The sequence below is a fragment of the Schistocerca cancellata genome, chromosome 6 (genome assembly GCF_023864275.1).
Source record: "Schistocerca cancellata isolate TAMUIC-IGC-003103 chromosome 6, iqSchCanc2.1, whole genome shotgun sequence".
Taxonomy (NCBI): domain Eukaryota; kingdom Metazoa; phylum Arthropoda; class Insecta; order Orthoptera; family Acrididae; genus Schistocerca; species Schistocerca cancellata.
In genome coordinates, this window is record NC_064631.1 from 567,686,761 (window position 1) to 567,700,723 (window position 13,963).

The following is a 13,963-nucleotide window of genomic DNA, read 5'->3' on the forward strand; positions in this document are numbered from 1 at the left end:
ACCACTTTTCTCCCTCAAGTATCTCCTCATCTGGCATCATTCCAGTTGAGTACAAACCCCAGAGTTTGAGAAGCAGTTTAAATATTTTTAAAAGTAAATAGCTAAATTTTGAAAAATGCTTTCATTACCTGAAGAAAGTACTTCCGTTTATGAGAATTCTATTTACTTATCTCTCATACCTGGATTGAGATTACACAGATTATGACATGGCCTAATTATTCTCTTTTTAATAGTTTTAAAACTTAATATTTGTTTTACTTACATTTTGTTCTTTCATTTCTGTGTCACTGATGATAGATGGGTCCATTTTGTTAAGGCCAATGTAGCTCAGGTCAGTATCATTGACCCTGAAATTTAGTTATATTGTAAGATGTAACCTTCTTCAGTCAATTCAGATTGTTAATACAGATTTAGTTAGCTCTAACATAATTAAATTCAGCAACATTTATATGAAAATAATGGTTAACACTTCCAAGAAAATATTTCATCAAATATATGACATTGTTTCAAATTGTGCTAAAGACTGAAAAACAGCTACAATTATGGAGTTTGTCAGAAATGAGACATTACAAAATGTTTGGTTTGCATAAACTTTGATGCTTTCTTCTTCAGTTAAAAAACAACAATGGCTGAAACAATCCTGGATCACTGATATTATGGCACATCACCTGAGGGTGTCTGGTTTGATTCTTCATATCATAAAGAAATTTCATCTCTAGAAATTTACAGGCAAAAGAATATCTGGTGTTACACAGTTTCTAATCGCCAGATTATTTGCAACTGATCTAATTTAAATTCTAAATGACTCTGCCATTTCAGCTGACGCAAGGGAATAATTTCCGGTTGATGACACCATCATAAGGGAAATTAAACTTTGTGAGCCTACTGCACTCTCTGAGAACTTCTTTCATTTCATCATTTACAGTAAAAAAGTAACCATTGTTTGCACTCACTAAACACATGCCTCTTCTTTCTACCAATGTTGTTACAGCCAAGTCGAGTGGCTCTGGTTCTTCCCTGAAATTTCACTAACATCTCAGTAGCAAAGGAGGTGCAGAGTTCTCTATGTTATGTGTCCATGCAACATACAAAATCTAAAATCCATCCTGTGTGTTTTGGATTTACTTCACTTTTGACTCACTTCACTACCTTATTAGGCTTCTGAAATGATAGAGACGTACTTCTTTATCTGCAAAGCTAAAAATTAGAATAAGGAAAGTGTCTGTTTCAGGCCTTTATCCATTAATAATGAAAAATGGCTAGATTAATAATTATGATGACCATTCTTATTTGAAGACATGTAACTTGGTTCAATGAGTCACAATGATAATGTTTTTTAGTGCAGAATTTGTTTATGTCTCAGGAACTCTCTAGACTTTCTTTCAGCTGAATTCTGTAATGGTTTATGCAGTCATACTGTGCTATCTAGTGACTCCCTTCATCACATTAAATAGTAAGGCAATTGGCAAGGTGTATGAAAATACAAGTTCCCAGTAGGGGATTTCAGTCATGAAAATGACAGTCATCTCTCACATAGCTGTAATACACCCCTTATGGCTCTGATGAGTAAAAGTATGAAGTAATATGATTCCCAAAACAACTTAAGAAGAAGAATTGAACATTTATCAAGCCGCTGTGATTTGTATTGGAAGTCCAATTATGGATCATTTCACTCTGTAGCATCTCCCATAAAATTGGAATAATTTCTTTCAAACACATATTTCTTCAAACTCTTTGGCCAATTTAAAGGCTTACATGTGTGAAACCAAAGAAGAATTCAGGCTGTGTAGATGAGGTGTTAATATTATTTGTCCATCTCCTGTAGACCCATTGTGGGTACTTTTAAAAATTTTACCAACATTTTATACAATGAAGAGCCAAAGAAACTGCTACAGCTGCTTAATATCGTTTAGGGCCCCCCAGCAGCACACAGAAGTGCTAATGTTTGAAGCAGTGCTGGAGGGAATTTACACTACAAATCCTGCAGGGCTATCCATAATTCCATAAGAGTATGAGGGGATGGAAATCTCTTCTGAACAGCAAGTTGCATGTCACCTCAGATATGCTCAATAATGTTTGGTGGGCAACGAAAGTGTTTAAAATCAGAAGATTGTTCTTGGAGCCACACTGTAGCAATTATGGATATGTGGGGTGTTGCATTGTCCTGCTGAAATTGCCCACATCTGTCGGAAGGCACAATGGACATGAATGGATGCAGGTGATCAGACATGACGCTTACCGTATTTACTCGAATCTAAGACGCACTCGAATCTAAGCCGCACCCGAAAAATGAGACTCGAAATCGAGGAAAAAAATTTTCCCGAATCTAAGCCGCACCTGAAATTTGAGACTCGAAATTCAAGGGGAGAGAAAAGTTTTAGGCCGCACCTCCAAATCAAAACAAAGTTGGTCCATAGTAATACGAGACACAATTTAGGTCGAATGAATGACGATACAGCTACAGGAGTTTGGTTCGAGTCGTAAGCTTAACAGTTAAGTTTTACCAGGTAGCCATTGCTATACGTCAGGCGCTCCGTCCGTATTTATACGGGTACCCTTCCTTTTCACGTGCTTCGTCTGGTTTGAATCGATTGCTTATTTTGCTTTGATCTGATAAGTGCCGTTTTCTTTGTTATAGGTGTTAACGTCACTCTGAGCTGAAAATGCATTACTGTACTGTGTAATGCATTGTTTGTCTCATTCTGATAGTGTGTGTTTACGGCCTGTCGCTGCGCGCGGCATGGCTTGCTTTTGCGGGCGCTACCGCCGCTTACAATTAAAAAAAAAGAAAAGAGAGGAATCGTCTCACTAGCGAAACAATGGCAAGAGACTGCTATTTGTTGTTACTTACACTGCTTTCTTTGATAATGATCAACAAGAACCAAATAATAGACTGCATATGATAGAATATGTTCTGAACGAGAGTTAGGCGAAAATTTTTCTCCGTTTGAAAATCTTTGCGGCCGCTTCTCTAGTACGTCAAATTCTGCACAGGAATTAGTCATCTTAGATTTAAAAATCTAATCAGTTGCCGTGCTTAATTTCTGACTGTATCACTATTAGGCATAAGAAAAATACGAATGTAAACATGACACGATACGTAAATTCTTCCGCGTTTGCTGTTGTCTCACTCTAGTTTCATAGTTTATTAGGCAGATAGGATTTAAATGAAATAGCAGCAAACACGAAAGAATACGTGGCATAATGTTTACATTCATATTATTCTTATGGTGAAGAGAATACTGCATGTGATTCACATTTCGTCAGGTTCCTATTAGCAACCACCTCTTCTCACAGGTAGTAAAAAATTCAACACGTAGAGTTGGCCATATTGACAAACATCCCAAACAGTCTGGCCAATCGGATTTTCGTAGTACATTGAAATTCTGCTACATTCGAAGATGAACAATACGGAATTTGTATTTACTTCGTTGGATAATGTACGAAAATGCAGTGGTCGAAACTCGAGGCGGAGAAAAAAGCTCGTCTTCCACCTTTTTTTTTAATTTATTTACTGACGCAGAGATTTTGGCGCCAGTATTTATCTCTGTGCCTACAAAGCATCCCCTTGTAGCGCTTCATATATTCGACGGCAGAAGTTAGTTGTGGCGGCACCTACCAACATTTTTCAGAACTTCCGCTTGCTTTGCACTCGATTCTAAGCCGCAGGCGGTTTTTTGGATTACAAAAACCGGAAAAAAAGTGCGGCTTAGATTCGAGTAAATACGGTATGTATGCGTCACCTGTCAGAGTCGTATCCAGATATATCAGGAGTCCCATATCACTCAAGCAGCACACACCCCACACCATTACAGAACCTCCATCAGCTTGAACAGTCACCTGCTGATATGCAGGGTCCATTCATGGGGTTGCCTCCAAAGCCTTGCATGTCCATCCACTTGATACAATTTGGAATGAGACTCATCCAACCAGGCAACATGTTCCCAGACACCAACAGTCAAATGTAGTGTTGACAGACCCAGATGAGGCATAAAGCTTTGTATTGTGCAGTCATCAAGGGTACACAGTGGACCTCCGGCTCTGAAAGCCTGTATTGATGATGTTTCATTGAATGGTTCACATGCTGACACATGTTGATGTCCCATCATTGAAATCTGCAGCAATTTGCAAAAGGATTGCACTTCTGTCATGTTGAATGATTCTCATCAGTTGTCATTGGTTCCATCCTTGCAGGATCTTTTTCCAGTTGCAGCAATGTTGGAGATTTGATGTTTTACCAGATTCCTGATATTCCTAGTACACTCATGAAGAGGTCATATGGGAAAATCCCCACTTCATCGCTACCCTGGAGATGCTGTGTCCCATCACTCATGCGCTGACTATAACACCATGTTCAAACTTACTTAAATCTTGATAACTTGCCAGTTTAGCAGCAGGAACTGATCTAATAACTGTGGCAGGCTCTAGTTATCCTATATGGGCATTCCTGACTGCAGTGCCATATTCTGCCTGTTTACATATGTCTGTATTTGAATATGCATGCCTATACCAGTTTCTTTGGCACTTCAGTGTAATACAAACTTCACAGTTGTTTTTATGTTACACAACACATACAAAATGTCACACAGGATAAAAAATAGGCTCTCTTGACTAGTTTGTAACATAAGGCTAATGAATAGAAAATTTAATTTCATTTCTATAAAACAGAATTCATATGAGTGTTAGTAAAGCTACCAACCAAAAAGCATACATAATTACTTTTTATTTTTACCTTAAATGTACAGATGCCTCCTCAATAAGAGTATTTGCCCTTAATGGCAACACTCTCCTAATGGTTCCCCAGGAACTTTCAGCATAAACATTAACTGTTAGATCTAGAAGAAGGTGCTGCTTATAGAAGTTGTCAGATAAGGAAAATTCTGGTGCAGTCTCATCCAGAATGAAAAAGTACCTAAGAAACAAACAACAACTATGTAAATTTCACAGAAATTAAAAGAAATACATTCACAGTAGCCCCTCTTGCATTTCTTAGTATATAAGTAACTAGCATTAAAAAGATAATAATAATATTCTGTCAAACTTCTGAACCATTAAGTAGATATCTGTCTGAAACAAAATTTGTATTGCAGCACATGTACATGACAATACACTAATCATTAAGCTTACAGAACTGAACATTATCTCTAATCTTTAGAATTAATTACATCAAGAAGCTCCCAAATGCTGCAAGTAGAATGTCCACAAAATTAAAGTATGGAATTGAAAAGGAACTGGATATTTTAATTTTGGGTCTTCCTTTATGCAGTCTGTATGTGTGTCCACAGAGTATCAACAGTGGCTGCTAGAGAATTATGGCTAACAAGATGCTGAGCAACTGTAACCAAGGACCATCTATTTGGTGACATGCGAGGTGAAAATGCAAGTCAGGAAAGCATTTGTATCTGGTTCACACACTCCTCAATGTATTGAAGAAATTTTGCATCTGAACTTCTTTAAAGAAAGGCAATAACTCCTGATCTGAAATCTCTCTGAAACTGTCCCTGCTGTTCAGAAAGCATTGAATATTTAGAACCTGGCACTACTTGCTGTATTAAGTGACGCTCCAAAGTATCATTTTTTATGTTTGTTTACTATGCTACCCAAGAATGCAGGTTGTTCGATTCTGGTTACCATACTAGCATTAGGCCATCACTACAGAGCAGGCTGTCATCACTAAAGGGTAGGTTGTCATGGAACTAATCTGAAACTACTAAATTCCGTCACAAAACATGTCACTGAAAATGTAGATGTACTCGTTTCAGTCTGAGCCACTTGTGGTTGCTGGTCAATGTACAAATGAATCATGCAATTTGCATGAAATGTTTGACATCACAAAGAGAATTCTCTTGCCAACCAAACCCATACCCCACTGCTATGTTCAGGAGTCATTCACTTCTGTTTCACACATATAACATGTGGTTGGCTATAACAGTTTAAACTTTGGAAGAATTTATGGTAATATTTACCATGTAGAAACACTTTCATCTGACAGTATGTATTTTCTAACAATGGAAAATTCAGGATGCAATGTGACAATAATTTGAAAAAGATACTTGCTACTCACCATATTACAGAAATGATAAGTCATAGATAAGCACAAAAAAAAAGAAAGACTGTTAGCAAGTAAGCCTTCGGCCGACAAGGCCTTCATTGGAAATGGACAATACACACACACACACACACACACACACACACACACACACACACACACACACATGACCACAGTTTCTGGCGGCTGAGGCCACACTGCAAGCAGCAGCACATAATAGTAGAAGCAACCAGATGATTAGGCTATGGAAGAGGCTATAGTAGGGAGGGGAGATAGCAAGGTAGGGGTGGGGGACAGGGAAGTTATTGTCCTTACCCATCTAGCCCCTTTCCTGTTCCCGTTCTAGCACTAAACAGCCCTCTCTTCCACCAACACACTCACAGTCTTTTTACTTCTTCCCCTTTCTGCTCCCCCCACCCTCACCCCACCCCTGTCCTCCGTCTAACCTCCTGACTGCACCTAGCTGCCCAACCCTTTTTCCACCTCATCCCTGCATGCTCCCACAAGCAGCACTTTACCACCCCCCTCCCCCAATATCCTGCTATCCCTCCCCCTCCTTGCCACAGTCTTCTTCTTACCTCCACCACCTAGTTGCTTCTCCCGTTACACGCTGCTGATCACAGTCTGGCCTCAGCCAGATACTGTGGTCGTGACTGTGTGTGTGTGTGTGTGTGTGTGTGTGTGTGTGTGTGTGTGTGTGTGTGTTGTGCCTATCTGCTACTCACAATCTCTGCTATATGGTGAGCAGCAACTATACTTTTCATAATATTGTCGGTATGTATTTTCTGACATACGAGATTTAGAAAAGAAACAACAAAGATGAGAAAGGCTTTCCCCAACACAATAAAATGAAATTAGTTATTCCTCATTATCCTTTCAGATAGCTGACAAAAGGTGCTCAGAGTCCAATATTGAATCAAACTGCATTCATGCATGATCACAGCAGCAACTCTTGAACTCCTTCTAAAATTTAAAGCTTTTGTTGTATTTCCTAAATAGAAAAGTGATAATTCAAGTAAGTGATATCTATTTTGTGTGTTTACAGCACTTGGCACATAAACTCTCACAAAAAAGTTTTACGGGTGCTGTGTTGATTCATCAAACAGACCATCCAATAGATGCACTGCTCTCATAAGCATTGTTCTGTTCTACCCATAAAAGGTAGTCACATTAAAAGAATAGAATTGCAAAAAAAAAAAAAAAAAAAATCAAGAGTTTTGAGGTGTTAAACTTTCTAATTAATACACCAACTCAATTATATTAATGTAACTTTGAAGCTAGAAACACAAAACAAAAGTGAGAATGGAACTGCCATGGTACTCAGAAGGAAACTTCCTAAGTTGATCTCTTATGGAATGAAATTTTCACTCTGCAGCAGAGTGTGCGCTGATATGAAACTTCCTGGCAGATTAAAACTGTGTGCTGGGCTAAGATTCAAACTCAGGACCTTTGCCTTTCGTGGGCAAGTGCTCTACCAACTGAGCTACTCAAGCACAACTCACGCCCCTTAATGACAGCTTTAATTCCACCAGTACCTCATCTCCTACCTTCCAAACTCTCCTGCATAGGTATGCAGGAGAGCTTCTGCAAAGTTTGGAAGATAGGAAATGAGGTACTGGTGGAATTAAAGCTGTGAGGATGGGGCGTAAGTCATGCTTGAGTAGCTCAGTTGGTAGAGCACTTGCCCGCGAAAGGCAAAGGTCCCGAGTTCAAATCTCGGCCCGGCACACAGTTTTAATCTGCCATGACGTTTGATCTCTTATGGCTAAGTAGAGAAATCCTTCCTATCCACTCTATATCAAAGCCTTGTCTTGTTTACAATCATTACATTTTCATGATATAGACATGTGGCAAGGATAGTATCTGCTCTTTTCTCCAGAACCTTAATTTGACTTTCTAATCAACTTCTTCTGTTGCTCCCCAATTTAATGAAGTCTCTTCTCAGATCTTGATCTCCAACTCTCACACGGTTTCATAAAACTTCTGTTAATGTCTCTACAGTAACTCCATTTTTGACAGCTGCCATTCTCTACACACTAAGAAAGTCCCTATTCTACAGCCTTGACTCCTATGAGCAACAGATATGCAGTGGTAAGCAAGAAATGGCCAGATATAGTGGTAATCATACCACAGCCTTTACAGGTACTATCCTGTTGACATGCTAAAAAAAGAGATGCTCTGCAGGAGTCTTTTCCAGTAACACTGACAAATCTATAGTTACTGTGAACCAGCCGCTGTCTATAGTTGGAGACATGAATGCTGACGGTCAAATTTAGACTTGTTCTGTGCACCTACATCATGCATTCTCCATCAGCATATAAGTGTTCAGTAGTATTCTGAGCACTCTCATGTGAACATCATAACTAATGCAAGCATTAAAAGTGATTGTAGTGAGTTATTTAGTGAATTTTTATTGCATTTGTTGCTAGTTGTCATTGCTGATGATGGTGGTAAGTGAAAAAATGTATATAAGTAAGTCAGAAACATAATTTGCAGGATACAAACTTTCTCCAAGTGCTAAGTACATGTATGCATGCACTGTGACTGTCACTTGTAACTAGCAACAATGGAACCCCTGGTCATGTCTTGATGTCTGCAAAGAGCCATCGTTTATGAACTGGACTACAAAACACCCTTCATCATCTTATGTCCTGAAAAACTCAATTGCAACCTTTGCCACACATTTGGATACCTCATTTACACCCTAATATAAAGGATAACATAACCAGAAGCCTACTCTCATTCCTCATTAACCTCATTAAGCACTCCTTTACCTATTTAAGCCATCCACTATACTAGTTCATCACTATGCCACCTTTGTTCTATAACCTGTGTACTTTCGGTCATTCACCTATGGATGACCCAAGTTACAAACAAGTCACACACACACACACACACACACACAAAATCTCCTGTCGAAAACTAGGCAGGGTATTTCATAGGCAAACTAAGGAAAGTTTACAAGTAAAAGCAGCCACACTATGTACCAGTGGTGTCTCAGTTACTGTGCAGCAGTCTATGTGGTTGCATCTGTGTGCCTGCACGAATGGCTACTGCTTAACTGGATGTAACTGGAAACTTAACTTCTTTGCTGCTGCATATTTTAACATCACAATGTTGATGACTTCTATAGCTACTTCAATAACCATGTCATTTTGGACCCTCCCCCCTCTCTCCTGCCAGTCCCTGTTACCAGCAACTCTGGAGTGTGCATGAACAAATGTTTCAGGACCCATTGGGATCCTATACTGAATTTGTAGGTGATTAAGCTCCTCTTTTAAGTGTGGTATATTGCAGAGACATCAAACAAAATCCATTCCCAGTAATTGGAAGAAGTCAAAGGTAATGCCTGTCTACAAGAAGGGTAGCAGAAGTGACCAACAAAACTACCATCCAGTACCCTTGACATCCATTTGTTGTAGAACCTTAGAACATATTCTGAGCTCAAACATAACAGATCCATCAAACAGAGTGACATCCTCCATGCTAACCAGCATGGATTCTGAAAAATCTGACAACGTGATACTCAACTTGCACTTTCCTCATGTAACGCCGGAAATGCATATCCTCCTATTTCCATCTATTGTGCTATTATTTTCTTTCCTTGCTTTGTTACCTCAAGATATGACATTTCTGTCTCTTTGTATATTGTAATTGTTTTACTATTTGTATATTTATGCATTTATGTCGATGTATAATTGGGTTGTTTCGTAAATATTATTTGTATTTTTACGCTGGGTCTTGCCTAGGGAAAACTGCTATCGAACGATTACGTCGATAGGTCGTGTGAAGAATCAAAGTGTGTAGGATCTTTGGTAGTGTTAACTCTGCCGCGTGGAGCGCGGGCTGAGCAGAGGGGTCTGGCTGGAGTAGCGGGTGGAGCAGGTGTGTTGTGTGACACTCCCGCGATTTGCCGCGCTTTCGGGGTTTGGCAGCATGTAATTGCGCTCGACTTGCGATGATAGTTTCTGACATGGTGTCGCGGACGGGAAACATTAACTAGCGCACATCAAGAGCCCGTTTTGTCTGGTGACCGTGTCGAGAAGAAGGCGCGCCAACATCCAGCTTCTGCAACAGCGACGGCCGACAATGAGTGACTGTCGCCACCTCCTCGACCGACGGCTTCAAACCTTCAATCAACCGACAAGGAAGACTGGACGCACGTAAAGTTTTAGAACTGTATGGCAGACCTCAGCTTTTCAAACTGTTCCATTTTCGTCACTATAAATATATATAGACTGGGAGACTCAGACGTTCATAACGGGTGGCAGGGACAAAGAATCCAGTGAAATTTTTTTAAGTGCTTTATCTGAAAACTACCTTGAGCAGTTAAACAGAGAACCGACTCGTGGCGATAACATATTAGACCTTCTGGTGACAAACAGACCAGAACTATTTGAAAAAGTTAACGCAGAACAGGGAATCAGTGATCATAAAGCGGTTACGGCATCGATGATTTCAGCCGTAAATAGGAATATTAAAAAGGGTAGGAAGATTTTTCTGTTTAGAAAAAGTGACAAAAAGCAGATTTCAGAGTACCTGTTGGCTCAACACAAAAGTTTTGTCTCAAGTACTGATAGTGTTGAGGATCAGTGGACAAAGTTCAAAACCATCGTACAATATGCGTTAGATGAGTATGTGCCAAGCAAGATCGTAAGAGATGGAAAAGAGCCACCGTGGTTCAACAACCGAGTTAGAAAACTGCTGCGGAAGCAAAGGGAACTTCACAGCAAACATAAACATAGCCAAAGCCTTGCAGACAAACAAAAATTACGCGAAGCGAAATGTAGTGTGAAGAGAGCTATGCGAGAGGCGTTCAATGAATTCGAAAGTAAAGTTCTATGTACTGACTTGGCAGAAAATCCTAAGAAATTTTGGTCTTATGTCAAAGCGGTAGGTGGATCAAAACGAAATGTCCAGACACTCTGTGACCAAAATGGTACTGAAACAGAGGATGACAGACTAAAGGCCGAAATACTAAATGTCTTTTTCCAAAGTTGTTTCACAGAGGAAGATTGCACTGTAGTTCCTTCTCTAGAATGTCGCACAGATGACAAAATGGTAGATATCGAAATAGACGACAGAGGGATAGAGAAACAATTAAAATCGCTCAAAAGAGGAAAGGCCTCTGGACCTGATGGGATACCAGTTCAAATTTACACAGAGTACGCGAAGGAACTTGCCCCCCTTCTTGCAGCGGTGTACCATAGGTCTCTAGAAGAGCGTAGCGTTCCAAAGGATTGGAAAAGGGCACAGGTCATCCCCGTCTTCAAGAAGGGACGTCGAACAGATGTGCGGAACTATAGACCTATATCTCTAACGTCGATCAGTTGTAGAATTTTGGAACACGTATTGTGTTCGAGTATAATGACTTTTCTGGAGACTAGAAATCTACTCTGTAGGAATCAGCATGGGTTTCGAAAAAGACGGTCATGTGAAACCCAGCTCGCACTATTCGTCCACGAGACTCAGAGGGCCATAGACACGGGTTCACAGGTAGATGCCGTGTTTCTTGACTTCCGCAAGGCGTTCGATACAGTTCCCCACAGTCGTTTATTGAACAAAGTAAGAGCATATGGACTATCAGACCAATTGTGTGATTGGATTGAGGAGTTCCTAGATAACAGGACGCAGCATGTTATTCTCAATGGAGAGAAGTCTTCCGAAGTAAGAGTAATTTCAGGTGTGCCGCAGGGGAGTGTCATAGGACCGTTGCTACTCACAATATACATAAATGACCTGTGGATGACATCGGAAGTTCACTGAGGCTTTTTGCAGATGATGCTGTGGTGTATCGAGAGGTTGTAACAATGGAAAATTGTACTGAAATGCAGGAGGATCTGCAGCGAATTGACGCATGGTGCAAGGAATGGCAACTGAATCTCAATGTAGACAAGTGTAATGTACTGCGAATACACAGAAAGATAGATCCTTTATCATTTAGCTACAAAATAGCAGGTCAGCAACTGGAAGCAGTTAATACCATAAATTATCTGGGAGTACGCATTAGGAGTGATTTAAAATGGAATGATCATATAATGTTGATCGTCGGTAAAGCAGATGCCAGACTGAGATTCATTGGAAGAATCCTAAGGAAATGCAATCCGAAAACAAAGGAAGTAGGTTACAGTACGCTTGTTCGCCCACTGCTTGAATACTGCTCAGCAGTATGGGATCCGTACCAGATAGGGTTGATACAAGACATAGAGAAGATCCAACGGAGAGCAGCGCGCTTCGTTACAGGATCATTTAGTAATCGTGAAAGCGTTACGGAGATGATAGATAAACTCCAGTGGAAGACTCTGCAGGAGAGACGCTCAGTAGCTCGGTACGGGCTTTTGTCAAAGTTTCGAGAACATACCTTCACCGAAGAGTCAAGCAGTATATTGCTCCCTCCTACGTATATCTCGCGAAGAGACCATGAGGATAAAATCAGAGAGATTAGAGCCCACACAGAGGCATACCGACAATCCTTCTTTCCACGAACAATACGAGACTGGAATAGAAGGGAGAACCGATAGAGGTACTGAAGGTACCCTCCGCCACACACCGACAGGTGGCTTGCGGAGTATGGATGTAGATGTAGATGTAGATGTAGATAATTACAGCAACTTAGCATGAACTTTTGTTGCTCATTGTCCCAATTGCATTACCAAGCAGAGTCCCTTCCTTTTCCGAAATGAACCCGAGTGTCGTTGAAATTCAAACGCCAGCATTAAAGTAATATAGCTAACTCATTTTCACTGCTTTAATTTCAAAGTTCAATTATGGCATTAATAGCTGGCTACAATATTCAGATTACACAAGCACGAATTAAGAGTGTGAGCTTTGTTACCGTATTTTAGCTTGCCTGTGACTGCAGCTCAGCTTGGTACGTACTAAATTTTACTATTGTTAATTGTTCAGAATCATTTAATTCAAGTTCAAAGTTAAATCTCTTCTTTCTAAATTGCGTAGATTCAAGTAGCTTTTGAAATGATTGTTGAGGTAGTCCAAGACTAACCGTATTTTACTGAATTTCGATGTGCTTCAGAAAGAAAGCTCACTACTAACTTCAGTCACTAAATTAACTTTCGATTTTCCGGTTTTATTAATTCTTTTGCTAAATTAAGTCAGGGTGTAGCGAAATTTATTACTTCTGACAAACTTCCAGTTTTCACACTACGCGTGTCAACCTTCAGTTGCCATGCTTCTAGTGCTAATTATATGTGTAATAACCTTTCTTTTTCAGTTACTATAGTAATTTTCCTTAGGACTGGCGACCGTGATTTCCCCCAAATCTCAAATACCTAATTACCGCTAGTTAATTGTTAACGTAACGGCTGCACATTTACTTTCTTTATTAACTTTACCCCTTTTCAAAATTAATTTCCACCAGTTTCATTAGCACATTTCCTTTCATTTAGATGTAACCCTTTCCTCCCTCTTTACCGACAGGTTAACTTCGATGACGATTGCTTTTCCAAAACTCCCATTAGGTACACACGGTTTCATTTTTCACTGTCATTAAGGTCGGTAAGTGAGGGGGAGGTTACACTCACATGACATACTAACAGCCATGGATCAAGGCAGTCAGATAGATGTAGTAGTTCTTGATTTCAAAAAGGGACTTGATTCACCTACTCTTATTATTGAAAGCACAATCTTATGGAGTATCAAGCAAAATTTTTGACAGGGTTGAGTGTCTATTGGTAGAGAGGACACAGCATGTTATCTTGGACAGACACAATAAACGGACATAGAAGTAACTTCTGGTGCACTGCAGGGAATTTTGTTGGGACCATCACTATTCAAATTGTATATTAATGACCTCAAAAACAATATTAATAGTAACCTCAGATTTTTCACTATGTATGCAGTTATCTATATTGAAGTAAACTCTGAAAACAACTTCACTGATATTCAGGTGGATCT

General features: G+C 39.8%; 1 protein-coding gene across 1 annotated transcript in view; it reads right to left on the bottom strand.

The window, feature by feature from the left end:
- The window catches only part of LOC126191105 (fatty acid synthase-like), a 394,390-nt gene that overhangs the window by 107,810 nt on the left and 272,617 nt on the right, over nt 1-13,963 (bottom strand). The window contains exons 23-24 of the mRNA XM_049931844.1: nt 4,733-4,912; nt 263-347 (exon numbers count right to left, since the gene is read on the bottom strand). Of these exons, the coding sequence (XP_049787801.1) occupies nt 263-347; nt 4,733-4,912 (265 nt within the window). The remainder of the gene's footprint in view (nt 1-262; nt 348-4,732; nt 4,913-13,963) is intronic.